Source organism: Somniosus microcephalus, chromosome 5, assembly GCF_052327205.1.
Source record: "Somniosus microcephalus isolate GS21.2 chromosome 5, FLI_Smic_1.0, whole genome shotgun sequence".
Classification (NCBI taxonomy): domain Eukaryota; kingdom Metazoa; phylum Chordata; class Chondrichthyes; order Squaliformes; family Somniosidae; genus Somniosus; species Somniosus microcephalus.
The window spans coordinates 65089333-65115462 of record NC_140991.1 but is presented as its reverse complement, the minus strand read 5'-3'; the positions used below and the strand labels follow the sequence as shown (position 1 = coordinate 65115462).

Below are 26130 nucleotides of genomic sequence, written 5' to 3'. Positions count from 1 at the left end.
TTGTTGGGTATAGTGTGTTTTAATGTTTGAAAAAAATGTAAAATAAGCATTAACACCATAAGAATGCAACATTCGTAAGTAAATATTCAATGAGTTGAACAACTAATTCACACATTTCTGTAAAACGTTTCTGTGCACTCAATAAAATGCTAGTTTTTCACATTAGAGATAATAAAAGCCCTAATCAATATTATTCGGCCTGTGTTTTCAAAGTGCTATAACTATCAGCAGATTACAATGAACAAATGATCTGGTGATGATTATGAACAAGTGATATGTTTTCTCTGTCAAAAACTAAGTAGTAAAGCTCTTTGAAATAATCAACAAACACTGTTCTTCTGCAACTGCATCATTCTGTCACAACATTAACTGATGTGTACATGAGGAGTAATTATCCAATGTCACTCTCCCAGCAGTCCTGCAGTCCCCAGACAAATCTCTGACCTGCACTACTGGCAGATGAGGCTTTTTTGAGAGCCCAAAGTAGGAAAATTACTCCTTATGTGCCACAGGCAGCTTTTTGGATTTCTTAAACTCGTGGCACAAGATTTATATGCATGTTTGGTTTTAGCATCCTAAAACAAGAGAAATAATTGTCTCCAAGATCGTCACTTGCTGATTTATTGTGTTAGCTGATAACTTCATCATACACCTTGGGATGCTAACAGATGAATGGTAATGTTTTCATCTGAAGTTCCGTTCTCTCTTATTTTCGCAGAGGCATTACATTATTAGTTTGTAAGGGAACCACAGATTGTGTGGGAGGTACGTTCATAAGAAAGAAATGATTTTAATTTATATAGTGCCATACCAGGCCCGCAACACAACCACTGAATTAGTTTTGAATGATAGCAAAATAATGCGGATGCTGGAAATCCGAAATAACAACAGAAAATGCTGGAAAAACTCATCAGGCCAGGCAACATCCGTGGAGAGAGAAACAGAGTCAACGTTTCGGGTCGAAACCCTTCTGCAGAACTGAGGAAAAGGCAGGAAATGAAACAGTTTAAAAGGCAGTTTGGGGGCTGGGAAATGTGGGAGGGGATGAAAGAAGAGACATTAAGATATTCAAGGTGAGACGAGATAGTAATAGGACAGGTAAAGAAACAAACAATGGCTCTAGATGAAGTGTGAAATGTGCTGGCAGAGTGAAAGACAGCTGTCATGTGAGAGAGAGAGAGAAAAAAGGAAAAGGCACAAACCAAAAGAGTGGATAAAAAATATAAAAATATAATAGGGGCCGAGGTTATGATCCTGCTCCTATCTTCTATGTTTCTATGTTTCTATGTATGTCACTACTGGACAATCTTGTTCTTCCGCTTGTACCCATCCTTTATTTCTAATAGGGTTGCCTGCCACATTTTCTTTGTATCCTTCGTTGGAATAGACATTGCATTTCTGCTTATTTGTTGCCTTGTCTGTTTTTACTTTGTTTGACTCCCTATGGTTTGCAGAAAATGTCAGAAACACAGGCAGAAATATGAGGCCATGAACTGCCCCAAAAAGTATGACAAGAAACATGATTTTAAAAAATGTCCTGAATATGTAACTTTCTGCAGCGGCCAACACAACAACACCCAGTATAGTTGAAAGAGCCCCCTGGACAATGGGATATCCAAGAGTGTACAATGCATCAATAGCTCGCTCATTGGAACTTCCTTTGTCATTTGAAACAAATGCATATGAAATATGGGCTGAAAAGTCCACAGAAAACCCGATACAAATGACCAGATTAATCATTGATATAGAATCTAAATTGACACCCCAGAAAGCCATAAAACCAGTCACACCCACTAAAACTGATGCAGTAGCAAATGTCACCCACAGAGAACAGATTGGATTAGGTATTAAAAGTAAGGCAACAATTAGCATAGCACCAGCAGCCACAGCTACATTCTGTATTGTGTTGGATATTATAACAAGATATTGATCAAAATAGATGAATGCAGGATGGTACACTAGCAAAGGGATTTTACAGTCCTTTGCCAGCTTTCTTAATCCAATAAGCATGTTTTTCTCAGCAATTGAATTATTGACATCAATGGTCTGAATGAAAAAACGTGAAGCTGTAATGTTTTCGTTATTTTCTGAAAGTTCAACGTCTTGTTTAAATGGGGGGACCTGCCAAAACAACTCAGATAAATTTCCTATGAATGCATTTTTCTCCTTTATATCTATCTCCCGCTGTTTAGAAATGTCAATATACGCACGAAGCCAGGACTCTGACAGCTGACTATCTACATATGAGAGGTTTTCAAATCTGCCCATACAGGTTTCAATTTCATCCTGAACAGTGGAATTCCAATATTCCACAGATTCAGTGACAGCAACCATGACTCGTGGTCCATACTTTGAGAAAAAATCACTTTCATCATCATAGTATTTAATCACATATGAATCATCAAAGGCCAGATTTCTGAGATCTATTCCTTCTTTGATCTGCAAACAGCCATAAATACTGCTGGCCAAATAGCCTGTATACAGCAGCATCACAGCTGTCTTGGTCCATCGATTTGTAAGGAATGGACCATAATATTTCTTAAAGAAGAAATAAACCGGATGTTCTGATTCTGTACCTGATTCCTGATTGTAAGTCCCACCTACACAACACATTGCATGGAGTTTAGATTTTCCTGGTTTATGAACTTTTTCAACCTTTCTGAATGTCAGCCAATGCCTGTTACTGGCTTCTCTTCTCCCATTCAATGCGAGAACAGCTCCAAAAAATGTAATGTTGTAAATGAAGCAGAACAGCACAGTAGTACCTGTGTAAACACAAAATGACTGCACTGATCGAAAAGGTGTCATGATGCCAATATAAAAGGCTAAAACATCAGTCAGAGTGGTGATTGTGATGGAAACAGCTGCTTCAGCGTATGTCTCTGCCAGGCGATCTTCAACTTTAGTTTCAACATTTGTCTTTTGCCAGCTGGCGAGCATAATGAACATATCGTCTACACCGATACCTAGAGATATGAGATATGGTGAATTAGTGTTTAAAAGACTACAACTGGAAGTGATTAAAATCTAACATTGTCACCTGAATGATGTACAATGTGAAATCAATGCTTGTTGCTAAACATTTCCAATTATATTTCAAAGATTTAAAAGAAATTAGAAACCAAAATACTGCAACTAAATGCAGGCACTAGGCCAATGCCTATATTTGTTATATTTTCTTCCTGCTTACAGGACTATCCTGCAATATTACTGCTGATATACAGACATAATGCTCCATTGTAATTGTAGGCTAACCACAATACAGGAATTGGCCAGAAGAGCAACAGTTATAACCAGATAAGCATCTGCTTAGCTTTGTCTGCAAGCCTGCCTGCTAACCTCAAGTGAGTACGGAGCAGCCACAGCCAGGTACAATGTACTCCATCACATACTTGTGCTTCAACAATGCTGGGGATCAGTAGCCAGGCTGTCAATCTTCTAAAAGATTATGACAGACCTGTATGTTTATACCAGGAACACAGAACTGTACCTCAACTCCATTCACCCCTTTTTGATCCATGACTTTTGATATACTTACCTAATAAAAATCTGTCAATCTCAGACTTAAAAATTTCAGTTGATCCAGCATCCACAGCCTTTTGGGGGAGATAATTCCAGTCTGCTAGATTTGCACTTTTTTTTGCAAGCTTTTCCTTTTAGCTTAATACTGTCCCTTGCCCTATTTGTTGACTATGGTTGCTGAAATGCACAAGCGGTGTTTTTGCCTTTTAGGGGTGTGTAGTGGTATTGTAACGTTGTAGGAATTGTCGTATTCCTAACTAATAACGGAGGTCAACTCAGGAGAACAATCAAACAGGTCTTTAATGTAGGATTAGATGAATTCCAGAAAACAACAAAGATCGATGCAGGAGAGCCATGGAGCAGGTCTTTACCGAACGGGGATGCCACGAGGACTGCCTTGGGGCAGCCCCGTGGATTGCGACATGACGTCATCACGTGACGTGATGTCATCGCGTTTGCCCGCGTTTTCCCGCGCTTGGGTGGTCACGTGATTTGTGACGTGACGTCATCGCGTTTGCCCGCACTCTTAAAGAGGGCAACGCCCCGTACATGCAAACTCTATATAAACATCGTTAAAGAGAATTATGTACAGTAAGCAAGAGACATTCGGTGGTACCGCCACAACGTACCAAATTCGTCTTTAAGTATTTCCCACTGTTTGTCTGTAGGTCTACCTATTAACAGTTCAGCCCAGTTTACTGTGGTCAATTTATTTCTCATCACTTTGAAATTTACCTTACTTAAATTTAAAATCTTCGTTTATGGCAAGGGCCATTCCCTCTGTTCTCCTGCAGCAGTCACCTGCCGCCCAAAATCCTGCTCCCACCTGCCAGCCAGGTAGCTACTCCCGCTGGTCGGGCGGGTACCAAGTCGAATCATTTAAAATGTGGCCCGGAAGTTAAAATCTCCCGGGCCTTAATACTGCAGGGGTCAGGAGGTTTTCCGCCTACCCCGGCCCCTGCACGACTTAAAATCGGGCCTAGAACTCACTTCTTATGCTGTGAAACAAGCCTTCATTTCTGGTCAGCACATTCTTAAACTAAACACATAAACCCCAATATAATCCTATTACTGGAGGCCCCTGGCCACAAAGCAGTACATCAGAGAAGACTACAATCAACGGCCGTGTCAGCTTCTCAAAGTTCTCAGACACAACTATCAATCAAACCCACTACCCCAGGCTTGGTCTGATTGTTTGGTCTGTGCCAAGGTGGCTTAGGAGTACTACTGCAAATATATCTTTAAAGGCGCCTCTTAGCGGTTGACCTGCTCTCAGGCATTTGCCTATACTATTCCTGAGCCAACCACTAAGGGGCTTTAGGCTTTAACCCAGGAATGACTCTGTTTTCTTTCTCCTGGCCATCACTCTGTCTTCCCCACAGTAAGTGTGGTTGTGATCAAGCCTGCATCTCCCATACAGGTAGCTGGTTTGATTTATTAATGGCCCTCAAAAAGAAATAGCCTAGTCTATGGTGTGAATGACTGATTGGCAGGCTTAGTAACTGTATCTGACACACTCAGCCCCTGAAAATCCACAGAAAATTAATATTCTTGTTTAAATTCTTGCCTCGAGCCTTGCAATGAGTTCCAGCACGCACTCTGCCTTTTCTGGGTCCTCTGCTAACTTTTGAAAGACTGGCAAAAGATTTTCATCTATCAAAACATTTTCTTGGATAACAGATAGAGAAGTATAGTATGCTGAGTACCTGACTGAATTTACTACAGTGTTAGCAAAATAAAATTGTGATACTTAGTAAACATGCCTTTCATGTTGCACTGCAAGAGCACTTTCGATTAGGTAGTGTTTTTTTTATTCGTTCCTGGGGTGTGGGTGTCGCTGGCAAGGCCAGCATTTATTGCCCATCCCTAGTTGCCCTTGAGAAGGTGGTGGTGAGCTGCCTTCTTGAACCGCTGCAGTCCCTGTGGTGAAGGTACTCCCACAGTGCTGTTAGGGAGGGAGTTTCAGGATTTTGACCCAGCGACAATGAAGGAACAGCGACATATTTCCAAGTCAGGATGGTGTGTGACTTGGAGGGTAACTTGGAGGTGGTGGTATTCCCATGTGCCTACTGCCCTTGTCCTTCTAGGTGGTAGAGGTTGCGGGTTTGGGAGGTGCTGTCGAAGAAGCCTTGGCGAGTTGTTGCAGTGCATCTTTTAGATGGTACACACTGCAGCCACGGTGTGCTGGTGGTGGAGGGAATGAATGTTTAAGGTGGTGGATGGGGTACCAATCAAGCAGGATGCTTTGTCCTGGATGCGGTCGAGCATCTTGAGTGTTGTTGGAGCTGCACTCATCCAGGCAAGTGGAGAGTATTCCATCACAGTCCTGACTTGTGCCTTGTAGATGGAGGAAAGGCTTTGGGGAGTCAGGAGGTGAGACACTCACCGCAGAATACCTCGCCTCTGACCTGCTCTTGTTGCCACAGTATTTATGTGGCTGGTCCAGTTAAGTTTCTGGTCAATGGTGACCCCCAGGATGTTGCTGGTGGGGGATTCAGCGATGGTAATGCCGTTGAATGTCAAGGGGTGGTGGTTGGACTCTTGCTTATTGGAAATAGTCATTGCCTGGCACTTGTGTGGCGCAAATGTTACTTGCCACTTATCAGCCCAAGACTGAATGTCATCCAGGTCTTGCTGCATGCGGGCATGGACTGCCTCATTATCTGAGGAGTTGCGAATGGAAATAAACACTATGCAATTATCAGTGAACATCCCCACATCTGACCTTATGATGGAGGGAAGGTCATTGGTGAAGCAACTGAAGATGGTTGTGCCTAGGACACTGCCCTGAGGAACTTCTGCGGCGATATCCTGGGGCTGTGATGATTGACCTCCAACAACCACAAACATCTTCCTTTGTGCTAGGTATGACTCTAGCCACTGGAGAGTGTGATGAAATATGCCATTCATCACTCATCTGTATTCTCTGTGTGCCTGTGACTGTGGTTTAGTTTCAGTTTCATTTCCCTCACCTCAGTTCCGTTTCCTCACTTGTATTGTATTGTGTAGGGCTCCGCCCATACCTGGCCCCCATGTAAGCAGGCCCAGCGTGTCTCGCATCCAGTACAGCAGACATCTGGATGGGGAGACACTTCTCTACTGTGTTACCTTCTAAGTTAATAAAAGCCTTGCTTTGTTCCGCCAACTTTGAGTCTCGGATTTATTGAGGCACATCAATTTTATTAACTTATTTTTCAACACAATGGATCAACTCTTGATACCCAAACGTTTGGATTTGGACCAGCATGCTCCGGACGCATCGGCACGCTTCGGACACTGGTTTAAGTGTATGGAATTCTTCCTGGACAATTCTGCAGCCATCACAGCCGCTACGGACGCTGAAAGTATGAAACTCGGAATCCTGCGGAATTGGGTAAGCCACCGGGTTTACCCCCTCATCCAAGACGCCGACACGTACCCGGCCGCCTGCGACATCTTAAAGGCGCATTACCAGCAGCCTACGAATGAGGTGTATGCTAGGCATCTGCTCGCTACTCGCACACAGCGACCTGGGGGATCGCTGGATGAGTTCCTAGTCACCCTGAAAACGCTGGGCAAAGATTGCAAGTGCCAAGATGTAAAAGCCGCAGTGTACACTGACGAGCTTGTTCGTGATGCCTTTATCACAGGCCTCAGCTCCACTTACACCCGGCAGAGACTGCTGGAAAAAACGGGATTGGACCTGAAACAGGCTGTGGACACAGCGCGATCCCTGGATGTGGCCCAGAGAAACTCGGACGCCTACTCTTCAGCCCACGCCGCCCACGCCGCCACGTGTGCACCAAGGGCGCCGCCATCTTGGAAGGCATCTTCCCCGCCCGGCAGCCCGACACCGTCGGGGCCCGGCTCTCCCCCCAGAAGCCCTACGACAGCCGCGACGCGTTGGGGACCCAACTGCTACTTCTGCGGGCAGCCGAAGCACACCAGAAACCTGTGCCCGGCGAAAGGCACCACCTGCTTTAAGTGCGGTAAGAAGGGGCACTTCGGGAAGGTGTGCAGAGGGAACCCCGCCGGAAAATCCGCCACCGCCGCGTGTGCGCCGTGGGAGCGGCCATCTTGGGCGCCATCTTGCCCGACCTCGTGGGGTCCGCCATCTTGTGAGCAGACAGTGTGGACGCCATCTTGTCTCGATCAGGGCCCTACAGTGGCATCGGTCACAGTGGACCAGACCAGGCCGCACCCGCTATCCAAATCAATGGTGGACATCGAGGTAAACGGGTGCGGGGTTAAATGTTTAATTGACAGTGGAAGCACGGAGAGTTTTATCCACCCTGAACTAGCAGAACAACTCTCCCTAACGGTGGTCCCTACTCGGGGTACCATCTCTATGGCTGATAAAACACAGACATCGACCATTATGGGTTACTGCACGGTACAATTGTCCGTTAACGGAACTGTATACGATCATTTTAAAGTACTAATCATGAAGAATCTATGTGCGAGCGTGATCTTGGGCCTGGATTTCCAGTGCCACCACCAAAGCATCACGCTCAATTACGGTGGGTCCCAGCCGCCCCTCACAGTGTGCGGTCTGGCTACCCTGAAGGTAAAGCCGCCTTCGCTATTCGCGAACCTTACCCCTAACTGCCGGCCAATAGCGACCAAAAGCAGGAGGTACAGCTGGGAGGACAGGCGGTTTATCGCGACCGAGGTAGACAGGCTCCTGAAGGAGCGCATTATTGAACGCAGCAACAGCCTGTGGCACGCCCAAGTGGTAGTGGTAAGGGGTAGCGAGAAGAAACGGATGGTGATCGACTATAGCCAAACGATCAACAGGTACACCCAACTAGACGTCTACCCGCTACCCCGCATACCAGAAATGGTGAACCAAATCGCCCAATACCGGGTGTTCTCCACCATCGACCTCAAGTCAGCGTACCACCAGCTCCCTATCAGACCAGAGGACCGCCCGTACACCGCCTTCGAGGCGAACGGACGCCTCTACCAATTCCTCAGAGTCCCCTTTGGGGTGACGAATGGGGTCTCGGTCTTCCAGAGGGAGATGGACCGCATGGTCGATGACCACCACTTGCAGGCAACCTTCCCCTACCTCGACAACGTCACCATCTGCGGTCACAACCAGCAGGATCACGACTCGAACCTCGAAAGGTTCCTGAAAACCGCACAAAAACTCAACCTCACTTACAACGAGGACAAGTGCGTTTTCAACACCACGCGCCTCTGCATACTAGGCAGCGTGGTGGAGAATGGGGAAATCGGACCAGACCCCGACCGATTGCGCCCCCTATGGGAGCTGCCCCTGCCCAACACTCCCAAAGCCCTGAAAAGGTGCCTGGGGTTATTTTCTTATTATTCACAATGGGTCCCCAACTACTCCGACAAAGCCCGCCCCCTCTTGAAAGCATCCTCTTTTCCGCTCTCTGCTGAGGCCCACGCCGCCTTCAAAAGCATTAAGCGGGATATTGAGCGGGCCATGCTACAGGCAGTGGATGAGAACACTCCCTTTCAAGTGGAAAGTGATGCGTCTGACTTTGCCTTGGCGGCCACCCTCAACCAGGCGGGGCGGCCCGTAGCTTTCTTCTCGAGGACCCTCCAAGGGCCCGAGATCAGACACTCCTCCATGGAAAAGGAGGCCCAAGCCATCGTGGAGGCAGTGCGCCACTGGCGCCACTACCTAGCCGGCAAACGCTTCACCCTACTTACCGACCAGCGGTCGGTAGCGTTTATGTTTAATAATAAACAGAAGGGGAAGATCAAAAATGATAAGATTCTCAGGTGGCGGATCGCGCTCTCCACCTTCGAGTATGACATCATTTACCGGCCAGGGGCCCTTAACGAATCCCCCGACGCCCTCTCACGAGGGATGTGTGCCAGCGCCACCGGGGATCGGCTACAGACCCTCCACAACGACCTCTGCCACCCAGGGGGTCACACGGCTGTTCCACTTCATAAAGTCCCGCAACTTACCCTACTCGATTGAGGAAGTTCGGTCTCTGACCAGGAACTGCCGCACTTGCGCTGAGTGCAAGCCTCGGTTCTACCGCCCAGATAGAGCCCACTTAATCAAAGCTACACGGCCCTTTGAGCGGCTCAGCTTAGATTTCAAGGGCCCCCTCCCGTCGGTCGACCGCAATGTTTACTTCCTGAACTTTGTGGACGAATACTCCGGTTTCCCATTCGTCTTCCCCTGCCCAGACATGACCAGCGCCACGGTCATTAAATGCCTCAACAGCCTGTTCTGCCTGTTCGGTATGCCGAGCTACATCCACACGGATAGGGGGGCGTCCTTCATGAGCGAAGAGCTACGCCAGTACATGCTGTCCAGGGGGATCGCCATGAGCCGTACCACCAGCTACAACCCCCAGGGTAACGGCCAGGTGGAGCGAGAGAACGGGACAGTATGGAAAGCAGTCACTCTAGCTCTAAGGACCAAGGGCCTCCCTATCTCCCGCTGGCAGGAAGTCCTCCCAGATGTGCTCCATTCGATACGGTCGCTATTGTGTACTGCCACTAATGCCACGCCTCATGAACGAATGTTTGTTTTCCCCCGGAAATCCACCTCAGGCGTATCCATGCCGTCATGGCTTTCCACCCCAGGTCCGGTATTGGTATGAAGGCATGTGAGGGGCCACAAGACGGACCCTCTCGTGGAGTCAGTGCACCTACTCCATGCCAACACCCAATATGCGTATGTCCGGCACGCCGACGGAAGGGAGGACACCGTGTCCATAAAAGACGTCGCCCCAGCCGGTAACGACAACAACCATGACAACAGCAGCAACAACGATCACAGCAACTCTTACCCACCCACTACTCTTTCATCACCCCCGGAAGAACATCGACCAACGGTACCCCCACCAACTACCCCTTCAACAACCCTGGCGGCGCCCCCGGCAGAGACCCAGGAGGCCACCGGGGACACCCAGCCGACACCCGCGGCACCACAACAGCCACGTCGGTCACAGAGGACTATCAAACCCCCGAACAGACTAAATCTATAGAAGGGGTGAATGTGATGAAATATGCCATTCATCACTCATCTGTATTCTCTGTGTGCCTGTGACTGTGGTTTAGTTTCAGTTTCATTTCCCTCACCTCAGTTCCGTTTCCTCACTTGTATTGTATTGTGTAGGGCTCCGCCCATACCTGGCCCCTATGTAAGCAGGCCCAGCGTGTCTCGCATCCAGTACAGCAGACATCTGGATGGGGAGACACTTCTCTACTGTGTTACCTTCTAAGTTAATAAAAGCCTTGCTTTGTTCCGCCAACATTGAGTCTCGGATTTATTGAGGCAAATCAGAGAGTTTTCCCCCTGATTCTCATTGACTCCAATTTTACTAGGGCTACTTGATGCCACACTCGGTCAAATGCTGCCTTGATGTCAAGGGCAGTCACTTTCACCTCACCTCTGGAATTCAGCTCTTTTGTCCATGTTTGGACCATGGCTGTGATGAGGTCTGGAGCCGAGTGGTCCTGGCCGAACCTAAACTGAGCATCGGTGAGCAGGTTATTGGTGAGTAAGTGCCGTTTGTTAGCTCTGTCGACGACACCTCCCATCACTTTGCTGATGATTGAGAATAGACTGATGGGGCGGTAATTGGCCGGATTGGATTTGTCCTGCTTTTTGTGGATAGGACATACCTGGCACTTGTGTGGCGCAAATGTTACTTGCCACTTATCAGCCCAAGACTGAATGTCATCCAGGTCTTGCTGCATGTGGACATGGACTGCCTCATTATCTGAGGAGTTGCGAATGGAGATAAACACTGTGCAATTATCAGCGAACATCCCCACATCTGACCTTATGATGGAGGGAAGGTCATTGGTGAAGCAACTGAAGATGGTTGTGCCTAGGACACTGCCCTGAGGAACTTCTGCAGCGATATCCTGGGGCTGTGATGATTGACCTCCAACAACCACAAACATCTTCCTTTGTGCCAGGTATGACTCCAGCCAGTGGAGAGTTTTCCCCCTGATTCTCATTGACTCCAATTTTACTAGGGCTACTTGATGCCACACTCGGTCAAATGCTGCCTTGATGTCAAGGGCAGTCACTCTCACCTCACCTCTGGAATTCAGCTCTTTTGTCCATGTTTGGACCATGGCTGTGATGAGGTCTGGAGCCGAGTGGTCCTGGCCGAACCTAAACTGAGCATCGGTGAGCAGGTTATTGGTGAGTAAGTGCTGTTTGTTAGCTCTGTCGATGACACCTTCCATCACTTTGCTGATGATTGAGAATAGACTGATGGGGCGGTAATTGGCCGGATTGGATTTGTCCTGCTTTTTGTGGATAGGACATACCTGGGCAGTTTTGCACATTGTCGGGTAGATGCCAGTGTTGTAGCTGTACTGGAACAGTTTGGCTAGAGGCGCGGCTAGTTCTGGAACACAAGTCCTCCACACGACAGCCGGGATGTTGTCAGGGGCAATAGTCTTTGCTGTATCCAATGTGCTCGGCCGTTTCTTGATATCATGTGAAGTGAATCGAATTGGCTGAAGACTGGCTTCTGTGATGGTGGCGACCCCAGGAGGAGGCCGAGATGGATCATCCACTCAGCACTTCTGGCTGAAGATGGTTGCAAACACTCGCGTGCTGGGGTGCTCCATCATTGAGGATGGGAATGTTCATGAAGCCTCCTCCTCCTGTTAGTTGTTTAATTGTTCACCACCATTCACGACTGGATGTGGCGTGACTGCAGAGCTTTGATCTGATCCGTTGATTGTGGGATCACTTAGCTCTTTCTATAGCATGCTGCTTCTGCTGTTTAGCATGCAAGTAGTCCTGTGTTGCAGCATTCCCAGGTTGGCACCTTATTTTTAGGTACACCTGCTGTTGCTCCTGGCATGCTCTTGTACACTTCTTATTGAACCAGGGTTGGACCCCTGGCTTGATGGTAATGGTAGAGTGAGGGATATGCCGGGCCAAAGGTTACAGACTGTGGCGGAATACGATTGTGCTGCCGCCGATGGCCCACAATGCCTCACGGATGCCCAGCTTTGAGCTGCTAGATCTGGTCTGAATCTATCCCATTTAGCACAGTGGTAGTGCCACACAACACGATGGAGGGTGTCCTCAGTGTGAAGATGGGGCTTCGTCTCCACAAGGACTGTGCGGTGGTCACTGCTACCTATGCTGTCATGGACAGATGCATCTGAGGCAGGTAGATTGGTGAGGACGAGGTCAAGTAGATTTTTCCCTCGTGTTGGTTCTCTCACCACCTGTCGCAGGCCCAGACTGGCAGCTATGTTCTTCATGACTCGGCCAGCTCGGTCAGTAGTGGTGCTACCGAGCCACTCTTGGTGATGGACATTGAAGTCCCCCACCCAGAGTACATTTTACCCTCAGTGCTTCATCCAAGTGGTGTTCAACATGGAGGTGCACTGATTCATCAGCTGATGGAGGGCGGTAGGTGGTAATCAGCAGGAGGTTTCCTTGCCCATGTTTGACCTGAAGCCATAAGAGTTCATGGGGTCCAGAGTCAATGTTGAGAACTCCCAGGGCCACTCCGCCCCGACTGTATACTGAAGTCTGACTGAAAGGTATGATTCTGTGAGTTTGATATTGTCAGGCTGTTGCTTGACAGTGCTCCCAATTTTGGCACAAGTCCCCACAAGGAGGGTCAATTGGTCTGGGTGTGCCTTTCTCGAGTTGAAGCCAGTGCTGAGTTTGATGCCAGGTGGTGCATCCAGTTTTATTCTTATTATTGTTTTCTGTATCAGCTTGGTACAACTGCTAGGCTGTGGGTCTTGCTGTAGGCTAAACCAGGTAAGGACGGCAAATTTCCATCCTTCAAGGACATTAGCGAACCAAATGGGTTTTTACGACAATCCGGTAGTTTCATGGTCACCATTACTGATACTAGCTTTTTATTCCAGATTTATTTAATTAACTTAATTTAAATTTCACACCTCTGGATCATTAGTGCAGGCCTCTGGATTACTAGTCCAGTAACATAACCACTGTGCTACCGCTCCCGTGTCCCAAACTCACAAAGCAAGTCAGCATTTGTAAGTTATTTTTAATTTAAATCAACATTCATTACTGCATTGGAAACAAGTCATACTTTTTGTATTATAATTTGTTAGGAATTTCTTTGGAAACAGTTTCTACACTTTTGAGTAATCACCACAAGAGCTATTTACTGTTTCATGCAACGAGAACAACAACTGCCATTTACATAGCGCCTTTATCGTAGGAAAACATCCCAAGGTGCTTCAAGGAACGTAATTAGACATAAATTTTGACACTGAGCCAAAAACGGTGATATTAGGATGGGTGACTAAAAGCTTGGTCAAAGAGGTAGGTTTTAAGGAGGGTCTTAAAGAAGGAAAGCGAGGTGGAGTAGTTTAGAAAGGGAATTCCAGAACTTAGGACCTGGATGGCTAAAAGCAAAGTGCCAATGGTGGGGTGAATGGAGTGGGAGATGCACAAGAGGCCAGAGTTGGAGGAGCACAGAGTTCTTGGAGGGTTGTAGGGATGGAGGAGGTTACAGAGATAGGGAGGGGCAAGGCCATGGAAGGATTTGAACACTTTAAAATCAATGTGTTGGAGAACCAGGAGACAATGTAGGCCAGGACACTTGTCATTGTAAGTGACTTGAGGAAGAGTTTTTTCCAGGTACAGATGCAGAAGGAAGTGGGAATGTGAGTGTTAAGCGATACAGGGAAGTGATCAGAGATGGCCTTGTCTGTGATTGAGATGATGGGAATAAAGAGGTCACGTGAGATGGCAAGGTCGAGGGGATGGCCATGATTATGTTTAGAAGTTTATATGGAGGGAGAGGTTGAGGGAGGACAGGAGGACCAGGTAAGTTGAGATTGAGGTTGAAATCACCAAGGATGAGAAGTTGCTCGGTACAGGGAGGAAAGGAGTGAAGGTATTTTGGTGAGAAACTTGGGGCGGGCCTTGGGTGGGCAGTATTGAAAGAGAATTTTAAAGGAAAAGCGAGAGGGGTAGAACAAGGTGAGGTGTACAAAGGAGGAGAACATGCCAGAGAAGTAGGGGACAGACCAACGTGCAGTCCAGACAAGCAAATTAGGGAGGACAATCATTTGAAGGTTGATCATACTTGTATTGGTAAAGTAAATATTACTGACCTAGAATCAGAAAAGGTGCATTGGCAGTATTGATGGCAAATTTCATCCCACAAAACAGCAGCAGTCCAAATCCTGATAGTACGGCTAATCCAGCTGATACAACTCCCAGTTGAGCGACCCAGACCTTATTTCTCACACAGTCAAACCTGGAAATAAATTCAATAACCTTCTATAACACAACAGACTTTTTAATATGATGTATTCAATGAAAGTGTGTTACAAATAAATCTGAAAATAAAGATATTACCTCATACAAGATGTGATGGAAAAGAATATTGAAAGAAAATATGTGATAGAGAACAAAGGAACAATTCTTTTAATATTTCCTTCAAATTCTTCTTGTCTTGATATTGATGTGAAATAAGAAACCTGTAATTCAGGAACAAAGGTTAGCTAACTGTCTGTGGCTCTATAATATTACTTTAACAACATTTTACCCTAAAGATTTCTAAAGTTTCTAGACATTAATTATCACCCAGGTGTGAGCCCATAGTGCCTATTTTAAACAATATCTTACCTATTCTAGTGTTCCTATGAGTTGCTCCCCCCATGTGTTCATCATGGGAGGTGGAGGGCTGCTGTGGCTCAGATGAGGGTTCTTCATAGTCTGAGTTCTCCAGACTTAGCCGCGCCGCTAACCAAGCTGTTCCAACACATCTACAACACTGACATCTACCCAACAATGTGGAAAATTGCCCAGGTATGTCCTGTCCACGAAAAGCACGGCAAATCCATCCCAGGCAATTAGCATCCTTCAGCCTACTTTCAATCATCGCAAAGAGATGGAACGAGTTGTCAACAATGCTATCAAACTGCCCTAAGTCACCAATAACCTAGCACAAAGGATTAATCAGGGATAGGACAGATGAGGAGGAATTTCTTCACCCAGAGAGTGGTGAACCTGTGGAATTCTCTACCACAGAAGGCAGTTGAGGCCAATTCATTAAATATATTCAAGAAGGAGTTAGATATATTTCTTAAGGCTAAAGGGATCAAGGGATATGGGGAGAAGGCAGGGACAGGGTACTGAATTTGGATGATCAGCCATGATCTCATTGAATGGCGGAGCAGGCTCGAGGGGCCGAATGGCCTACTCCTGCTCCTATCTTTTATGTTTCTATGATAGTCAGCATGGCTTTGTCAGGGGAAGATCATGTCTGACCAATTTGATTGAATTTTTTGAGGGGGTGATTAGGTGTGTGGATGAGGGTAGTGCAGTTGATGTAGTCTACATGGACTTCAGTAAGGCTTTTGACAAAGTCCCACATGGGAGACTGGTCAAGAAGGTAAGAGCCCATGGGATCCATGGCAATTTGGCACATTGTATCCAAAATTGGCTTAGTGGCAGGAGGCAGAGGGTGATGGTCGAAGGTTGTTTTTGTGACTGGAAGCCTATGTCCAGTGGTGTACCGCAGGGATCGGTGCTGGGTCCTTTGCTGTTTGTAGTGTACATTAATGATTTAGATATGAATGTAGGAGGTATGATCAGTAAGTTCGCAGATGAAACGAAAATTGGTGGAGTGATAAATATCGAAGAGGGAAGCCTCAGGCTACAGGACGATATAGATGGGATGGTTAGATGGGCAGAACAGTGGCAAATGGAATTTAACCCTGAAAAGTGTGAGGTGATGCATTTTGGGAGGACTAACAAGGCAAGGGAATACACAATGAATGGTAGGACCCTAGGAAGAACAAAGGATCAGAGGGACCTTGGTGTGCATGTACATAGATCCCTGAAGGCAGCAGGACAGGTAGATAAGGTAGTTAAAAAGACATATGGGATACTTGCCTTTATTAGCCGAGGCATAGAATATAAGAGCAGGGAGGTTATGATGGAGCTGTACAAAACGCTAGTTAGGCCACAGCTGGAATACTGTGTGCAGTTCTGGTCGCCACACTATAGGAGCGATGTGATTGCATTGGAGAGGTTGCAGAGGAGATTCACCAGGATGTTACCTGGGCTGGAGCGCTTCAGCTATGAAGAGAGACTGGACAGGCTGGGGTTGTTTTCCTCAGAGCAGAGAAGGCTGAGGGGGGACCTGATTGAGGTGTACAAAATTATGAGGGGCATAGATAGGGTAGATAGAAAGGAACTTTTCCCCTTAGTAGAGGGGTCAATAACCAGGGGGCATAGTTTCAAGGTAAGGGGCAGGAGGTTTAGAGGGGATTTGAGGAAAAACTTTTTCACCCAGAGGGTGGTTGGAATCTGGAACTCACTGCCTGAAAGGGTGGTAGAGGCAGGAACCTTCACAACATTCAAGAAGCATTTAGATGAGCACTTGAAACGCCATAGCATACAAGGCTACGGACCAAGTGCTGGCAAGTGGGATTAGAATAGACAGGGCTTGATGGCCCGTACGGACACGATAAGCCGAAGGGCCTCTTTCTGTGCTGTATAACTCTATGACTCTATGACTTTATGACAAAGGAAGATGGTTGTGTTTGTTGGAGGCCAATCATCTCATCCCCAGGACATCACTGCAGGAGTTCCTCAGTGCAGCGTCCTAAACCCAACTATCTTCAGCTGCTTCATGAATGATCCTTCTTCAATCATGAGGTCAGAAGTGGGGAGGCTCGCTGATGATTGCACGGTGTTCAGTTCCATTCACAATTCCTCAAATAATGAAGCAGTCCACACCCACTTACAGCAAGACCTGGATAGCATGATAAATGACAAGTAACATTCATGCCACACAAGTGCCAGGCAATGAACATCACCAACACGAGAGAGTCTAACTACCTTCTCTTGATATTCAATGTGTTACCATTGCCGCATCCACCACCATTAACATCCTGGGGCTTGCCATTGACCTGAATCTCAACTGGACCAGCCACATTAATGCCGTGGCTACCAGACCAGGTCAGTGGTTGGAAATTCTGTGGTGAGTGGATCATCTCCTGACTTCTGAGAAGTGTGATGGAATACTCTCCGTTTACCTTGATGGGTGCATTTGCAACAATACTCAAGGAGCTCGACACTATCCAGGACAAAACAGTCTGCTTGAGCAGCAGCCCAGCCAGCACCTTAAACCTCCACTCGTTCAAGCACCGTGGCTGCAGCGTGTACTATCTACAGGATGCATTGCAGCAACTCGCCAAAGCTACTTTGACACATCTCCCAAACCAGCGACCAACACGACCTAGCAGGTCAGGGACACAATGTGCATGGGATTACCATCACCTCTCAGCTTCCCTCCAAGTCACACACCATTATTACTTGGACATATATCACCATTCCTTCATTGTCACTGGGTCAAAATCCTGGAACTCACTACCTAACAGCACTATTAAGAACATAAGACCATAAGAAATAGGAGCAGGAGTAAGCCACTCGGACCTTCGAACCTGCTCCGCCATTCAATAAGATCATGGATGATCTTCTACCTTAACTCTACCTTCCCGTACTATCCCCATATCAACTTGATTCCCCTAGAGTTCAAAAATGTATCACTCTCTGTCTTGAATACACTCAACGACTGAGCATCCACAGCTCGCTGTGGTAAAGAATTCCAAAGATTCACAACGCTTTCAGTGAAGAAATTTCTCCTCATTTCAGTCCTAAATGACCGATCCCTTATTCTGAGTCTGTGACCTCTAGTTTTAGACTTCCTAGCCAGGGGAAACATCCCTTCAGCATCTACCCTGTCAAGCCCTTTCAGAATGTTATATGTTTTAATGGGATCAATTCTCATTCTTCTAAATGCTAAGGAATATAGGCCTAGTCTACTCAATCTCTCCTCATAGGACAATCGCCTCATCCCAGCAATCAGTCTAGTGAACCTTTGTTGTACTCCCTCTAAGGCAAGTATATCTTTCCTTAGGTAAGGAGACCAAAACTGTACATGGTGCTCCAGGTGTGGTCTCACCAAAGCCCTATATAATTGTAGTAAGACTTACTTTTATACTCCAATCCCTTTGTAATAAAGGCTAATATACCATTTGCTGTCCTAATTGCTTGCTGTACCTGCCTGTTAACTTCCTGTGATTCATGTACAAGGATACCCAGGTCCCTTTGAATACCAACATTTCCCAGTCTCTCACCATAGGAACATAGGAATATAGGACCATAGAAACATAGGAACAGGAGTAGGCCATTTAGCCCCTGGAGCCTGTTCCACCATTCAATGAGATCATGGCTGATCTGTGACCTAACTCTATATACTCGTCTTTGCCCCAAATCCCTTAATACCTTTGGTTAACAAAAATCTATCAAACTCAGATTTAAAATTAGCAATTGATCTAGCATCAATTGCCGTTTGCGGAAGAGAGTTCCAAACTTCTACCACCCTTTGTGTGTAGAAGTGTTTCCTAATTTCACTCCTGAAAGGTCTGGCTCTAATTTTTAGACTATGCCCCCTAGTCCTAGACTCCCTAACCAGCGGAAATAGTTTCTCTCTATCTACCCTATCTGTTCCCCTTAATATCTTGAAAACTTCGATCAAATCACCCCTTAACCTTCTAAATTGCAGGGAATACAACCCTAGTAATTTAACCCTTGGAGTCCAGGTATCATTCTGGGAAACCTATGTTGCACTTCCTCCAAGGCTAATATTTCCTTCCTATGTGCTTGGAGCCCCCAAGTCTCTTTGGGCCTCCACTGTTTTTAGCTTTTCACCATTTAGAAAGTACCCTGTTCTATCCTTTTTAGGTCCAAAGTGGATGACCTCACATTTGCCTACATTGAAATCCATTTCCCACAGCTTTGCCCATTCATTTAATCTATCAATATTTCTTTGTAATCTTATGCTTTCATTTACATTGCCTACAATGTCACCTATCTTTGTGTCATTGGCAAATTTGAATTTGTGGCTTAAAAAATATTTAAAAAATATTCTGCTTTTCTATTTTTCCCACCAAAGGGATTAACTTCACACTTCTCCACATTATATTCCATCTGCCATATTCTTGACAACTCACTTAACCTGTCTATATTCCTTTGCAGCCTTTGTAGCAAAACACAGTAAAGCGTCCCAAGGTGCTTCACAGGAGCATTATTAAGCAATATTTGACACCGAGCCACATAAGGAGATATTAGGACAGATCAAAGAGGTAGATTTTAAGGAGCGTCTTCAAGGAGGAGAGATAGGTAGAAAGGCGAAGAGGTTTAGGGAGGGAATTCCAGATTTAAGGGCCTTGGAAGCTAAAAGCACGGCCGCTGATGGTTGAGTGATTAAAATCGGGGATGCGCAAGAGGCCAGAATTGGAGGAGTGCAGAGATCTCAGAGGGTCGTAGGGCTGTAGGAGGTTACAGAGATAGGGAGGGGCGAGGCCATGGACGGGTTTGAAAACAACGATGAGAATTTTAAAATCGAGGCTTTGCCGGACCGGGAGCCAATGTAGGTCAGCGAGTACAGGGGTGATGCGTGAACGGGACTTGGTACGAGTTAGGATACGGGCAGCAGAGTTTAGGATGAGCTCAAGTTTATGGAGGGTGTAAGATTGGAGGCCAGCCAGGAGAGTCTAGAGGTAATAAAGGCATGGATTAGGGTTTCAGCAACAGATGAGCTGAGTCAGGGGTGGAGTTTGGCAATATTAAGGAGGTGGAAGTAGGTGGTCTTGGTGATGGCACAGATATGTGGTTGGAAGCTCAACTTGGGGTCAAATATGACACCAAGGTTGCGAATGGTCTGGTTCAGCCTCTGACAGTTGTCAGGGAGAGGGATGGAATCGATGGCTATGGAACGGAATTTGTGGTCGGGACCAAAGACAATGGCTTGGGCCTTCCAAAATTTAGTTGGAGGAAGTATCTGCTCATCAAGGACTGGATGTCGAACAAGCAGCGTGACAAATCAAAGACATTGGAAGGATCAAGAGACGTGGTGGTGACGTAGAGCTGGGTGTTGTCAGCGTACGTGTGGAACCTGACGTGATAATGGATGATGCCGCTGAGGGTGGCATGTAGATGAGAAAAAGGAGGGGGCCAAGGATAGATCTTTGGGGTCTCCAGTGGTAATGGTGCAGGAGTTGGAAGAGAAGCCATTGGAGGTGATTCTCTGGCTACGACTGGGTAGGTAAGAATGGAACCAGGCGAGGACAGTCCCACAAAGCTGGACGACGGAGGATGATGGTGTGGCCAACTGTGCCAAAGGCTGCAGACAGTTCTAGAAGGATGAGGAGGGATAGTTTATCTTGGTCACAGTCACATAAGATACAATTTGTTACTTTGATAAGGGCCATTCAATGCTGTGGCAGGAGCGTAAGCCTGTTTGGAGGATTTAAAACATGGAGTTGTGAGCACTGATTTGGGAAGTGACAACATGTTCAAGGACTTTGAAAAGGAAAGGGAGCTTGGAGATGGAGTGGTAGCTTGCAAGGGTGGGTTTTTTGAGGAGGGGGGTGATGACAGCAGATTTGAAAGGGAGGGGGGCAGTACCTAAGGAGAGGGAACCATTAACGATATCAGTTAACATGGGGCCAGGAAGAGAAGTTGGGTGGTTAGCAGTTTGGTAGGAATAGGGACGAGGCAGCAGGAGGTGGGTCTCATGGATAAGATGAGCTTGGAGGTGGCATGAGGTGAAATAGGAGAGAATCGAGAGATGTGAGTTTAGGGATAAGAGCAGGAGGGAAGTTTGGCTTGGTGGGCTAGGGGGAGGGAGGGAAATGGCAGCGGCAGCTGAATGCATGTTCTTAATCTTAATGACAAAGAAGTCCATGGGCTCCTTTCACTTGTAGTTGGAGGTGGGGGTGGAAGAGGCAGGGTAGAGGCGTTTAAGAAGACAGTTAGTAGTGAAGAAGAGAAGCTGGGGGTTATCTTTTTGTTCCAGGATGATCCTGGAATAGTGAGCAGTTTTGACAGAGGAAAGCAAGACCCGATAGTGCTTTACGTGGTCCAGCTAATTCTGGCGATAAACGTTCAAGTCTGTGTCCCTTGAAGTTAAGGGAGTGAAGATGAGGGCCGTACCGGGGGAATGACCAGGGTGAGATAGAGTAATGATTTTAGTGGGGACAAGAGTTGGAGGTGCGGTTTTGATTGAGCTGCAGAAATGTCATGGTGAATTGAGGGTATTTGAAAGTGCCATTGTAAGTGACTTGATGGAGAGCTTTTTTTTCCAGAGGTGGACAGAGAAGGAAGTGGGATTGGAAGAGGAAAGGGGTTGTGAGTGAAGAGGTATACTAGGAAGTGATCAGAGATGGACTTATCTCTGATTGACATGATGGGAATAGAGAGGTCACATGAGATGGCGAGGTCGAGGGGTTGGCCATGATTATGGGTCGGGGAGTTTATATGGAGGGAGAGATTAAGGCAGGATAGGAGGGCAGTGAACTCAGAGGAGAGAGAGCATGATGAGTTGAGATGGAGGTTGAAATTACCAAGGATGAGAAGTCTTGCGGTGCAGAGGCTGAAGGAGGAAAGAAGTGAAGATACCTCGGTGAGCTACTTGGCATGGTACTTGGGTGGGTGGTAGAGAACGAGGATTTTAAAGGAGTGGCGAGAGGGGTGGAAGAGGGTGAGATGTTTAAAGGAGGAGGAGGTGCCAGAGGAGTAGGAGGACAGACCAAGGTATGATTTGGTAATAAGTGCCACACTGCCAACACAGTGATCTGGATGGTGCAAGTGGTGGAAGGTATAGTTAGGCGAGGAGGCTTCATTAAGGATGAAGGTGCCATCACCCGTCAGACAAGTTTCCGTCAGAGCCATGATGTCAATGCAATCACCCACAATAAACTCATGGATGGCAAGGACCTTGTTCACAAGTAAACGGACTTTCAGGAGGGAGATAGAGCGGGGCGGTGATAGCTGAACCGCTGGAAGAGTCCAAATGGTCAGCGCTGGGAGGGGAGAGTGGGACGGGAAGGAGATTGGCAGGATTAGCCCCCAGCAAGCGCGGAGGGCGGGAAGGTCAGTGAGAGAGTAGGATGGGGCAGTTGGGGTTGCCCTTTGGAGGATGGCTGATCTGTATCTTAGCTTTATTTACCCACCTTGGTTCTGTAACCCTGAATACCCTTGCTTAACAAAAATCTATTGATCTCAGTTTTGACATTTTCAATTGACCCCCAGCCTCAACTGCTTTTTAGGGGAAGAGAGCTCCAGATTTCCACTGCCTTTTATGTGAAGAAGTACTTCCTGACATCACCCCTGAATTTTTAAGGTTACGGACCCTTGTTCTGGACTCCCTCATCAGAGGAAACAGTTTTTTTCTCTATCTACCCTATCAAATCCTTCAATCATCTTAAACACCTCAATTAGATCACCCCTTAATCTTCTATAATGGAGGGAATACAAGCCTATTCTTTGCAACCTGTTCTCATAATTTAACCCTTTTCAACCCGGTATCATCCTAGTGAATCTGTGCTGCGCCCCCTCTAAGGCCAACATATCCTTCCTGAGATGCGGTGCCCAGACAGAACACAGTACTCTAGATGGGGTCTAACAAGATCTTCATTCAACTGTAGCATAACTTCCACCTCTTTGTATTCCAGCCCCCTTAAGATAAAGTCTAACATTCCATTAGCCTTTTAAATTATTTTTCTTACCTGTCCACTAGTTTTATTGCTTCCTGTATTTGGGTCCCTAATTCTTTCTTCTCTTTCACAGTGCCTAGCATCTGATTGACAAACTGCGAGCAGCGAACTAGCACTCACAGGCAGCTCACCAATTAGGGTTGCGGGCCTGGGAACTCCAGCAGCCGAGTCTGATGTCATGAATTAAAGCGGGGCAGGCAATCTGCAGTTGGCCACAAGATTAATGCTCCTCCTAGCCCCACATAAATCTTTCTAAAAACTTACCTGGACTGTTTACAGAGCTGCCTTCAGTGATCCCTTTATGGACCATTGGTTAGGCCGCTCTAGGCCTCCTACCAGTGGGTGTAGTGTGTACCTGAAAATTGTACATCATAGGACCTTGATTTGGATGCCTTACTAAAATATCCGCCTCAAACAGGCTGCCCTTTTCCAGGACCGGTTGAAAATAACATCAGGCAGATCAGGAGCGGCAACAGGGTGGTAATTACAACACGTCGCTATCTGGAGCAATATCATCTTGTTCCTGCTCAGCGGCGGGAAAGAAGTGGAGGCGGACTAACTTCAGTGAGTTGGAAAGGGATCTGGCCCAGGTGAATTGGAATCAAAAATTGGTAGACAGAGCAGTAATTGAAATTCAAAGAGGAGAGGGTTTGGGCACATTCCCACAAGGGGGAAAGGAAGGGCATCCAATGCTATAGCTCCCTGGATGACTAAAGATATAGAGGTTAAAATTAAACAAAAAAGGAGGCTTACGACAATTGTAAGGTTCATAATACAGTAGAGAACCAAGTGGCTAACATAAACGGAAACCAAAGTCTTTTATAAACACATAAATAGCAAAATGCTAGTGAAAGGAAGGGCGGGGCCAATTAGGAACCAAAAAGGAGATCTTCTTGTGGAGGCAGAGGGTATGGCTGAGGTACTAAATGAGTACTTTGCATCTGTCTTCACTAGAGAAGAGGATGCTGCCAATGTAGCAGTAAAGGAGGAGGGAGTAGCAATATTGGATAGGGTAAAAATAGATAAAGAGGAGGTACTTAAAAGGTTGGCAGTGCTCAAAGTGGAAAAGTCATCCGGTCCAGATGGGATGCATCCTAGGTTACTGAGGGAAGCAAGGGTGGAAATTGCAGAGGCTCTGGCCACAATCTTCCAATCCTCCTTGGATATGAGGGTGGTGCCAGAGGACTGGAGGATTGCAAAGGCCTCGATTTTAAAATTCTCATCCTTGCTTTCAAATTCCTCCATGGTCTCTGACCCTCCTTAGCTCAGTAACCTCCTCCAGTCCTACAACCCTCCGAAATCACTGCACTCCTCCAATTCTGGCCTCTTCCACTTCCCCAATTATAATTGCTCCACCATTGGCAGCAGTACCTTCAGCTGCCTGGGCTCTAGCCTCTGGGATTGCCTCCCTAAGTCTCTCCACCTCTCTCTCCTTCTTTAAGATGTTCCTTAAAACCTACCTCTTTCCCTGTCCTAATATCTCCTTATGTGGCTCAGTGTCAAACTTTGTATGATAATCGCTCCTGTGACGCGTCTTGGAACATTTTACTGTGTTAAAGGTGCTATAGAAATGCAAGTTGTATTTATTGTTGTTGATCTAATTGAATGGTAGAGCAAGATCGAGGGTCTGAATGGCCTACTCCTGTTTCCATGTTCCTATGTTCCTAGATGTAAATGAGCCCAACAGAAAAATGGTCGGGCCTGTCACCAAGGATATATCGCATGAGGTTCCGCAATCACTCACACAATATCCACTGATAATTCAAACAGATTATTCCCACTCGTAGAATAAAATAAATCTCACAAGAGCAGTGAAGGGTTGGGCGGTGGGGGGGGTGAATTTCTGTGGGGATACCCCCACTTCGGCGGAAGAGCCTTGGAAAACCTGGAAAAACAACATAAAGTTACAGCGAACAAGAGGGAGAAATTCGTCCCCTGATTATTCAGGTACTGAACACAAGATCACACTGGTGAAAGAAGACTCCTAGCTCATTGCCACAGTCCAGGTTAAACTGTAATAATCTACCACAACATTCATTGATAACTGGCTTGTTTCAATTCAAGTAACAGACTTTCAGAAATACAGACATACATTAAAAACTCACCTCAATTTTCATCTGATTCTTCAGTTGGTTTGGAAATTCTTGAAGGAATTTTTTGAGCCACAGCAAACTGAGATCTTTCATTTCATCATTATCTTCTTGTAAATAATAGTCAAGTCTAACGGCCTTTGCTTTTCTAATAATGTTGTTTGGATCTATCTCTACGCCTCCAACAGCTAAACCAATAAAACTGCAATTCGTCTTTGGATAAGAAAAATTAGTGCTCTCTACCAGACTGGAATTGTATTCTATAATTTCTAAAATTGCATTTGAAAAGCAAGAGTCTGCTATCCGTGTACAAAGATAAGAATAGTTAAACATGACATCGCGAGTATCAGAAATAGTGATCTGTTTAACTTTTTCATCGAGTGATAGAATCTCTTCAAATGCAGCTTTTGTAAGGATGTTGTCACCTCTCGATACGGCAATAAAAGAAGCAACTGTCCCATCTGTGTAAAGCCTCTGTCCGGAGAAGAATTCAGAATCATTGGTTGGAAAATGGTTTTTAATAAACACTCTCTCAGACTTTGCTGGCCCGCTGATGGGGGTAAATTGCTCTTCTATATCATTGGCTTCATTTACCGATAAAAAATAAAAACCTGAACCCAGTCCTGCAGAAAGTAGCAGAGGAATCGTGAAGAACCACCAGACATTTTCACCCACGAATCGTCCAAGTTTCTTAAAAGCTTCACAGAGAGGTTTCTCAACGCAATTTGTCTGACACCGAGGCATGATGAGAGACAGACTGGTAAAACGAAGCTCAACTCCAAGGCCTTCACCTCTGTGAAGTCCAGCGTTTAAGAGCAGGAAGAAGAGACATTCTAGAAATCAATACACATGTTTGCTGGTTCACTGAGCTGTTGAAATGAAATCCCCAATAAGAACTGCAAGTGGCTGCTTCTGTGCACAATTACGGTGCAGCAGACTGCCATCTGCCTGCTGCTATGTTGACTGTTGTTATCCTGTTCCCTTGACGTTGCAATGG

General features: G+C 46.3%; 1 protein-coding gene across 1 annotated transcript; it reads right to left on the bottom strand.

Annotated features, from left to right (window-relative positions):
• On the bottom strand, positions 1 to 26130 carry LOC147117079 (patched domain-containing protein 3-like). The gene is made up of 4 exons (XM_085987699.1): positions 25149 to 26130; positions 14828 to 14949; positions 14581 to 14726; positions 1 to 2966 (listed from the first exon to the last, which is right to left on the bottom strand). The coding sequence occupies exons 1-4, from the start codon at positions 25875 to 25877 to the stop codon at positions 1276 to 1278; spliced, it is 2688 nt and encodes an 895-aa protein (XP_085843825.1). The 5' UTR covers positions 25878 to 26130; the 3' UTR covers positions 1 to 1275.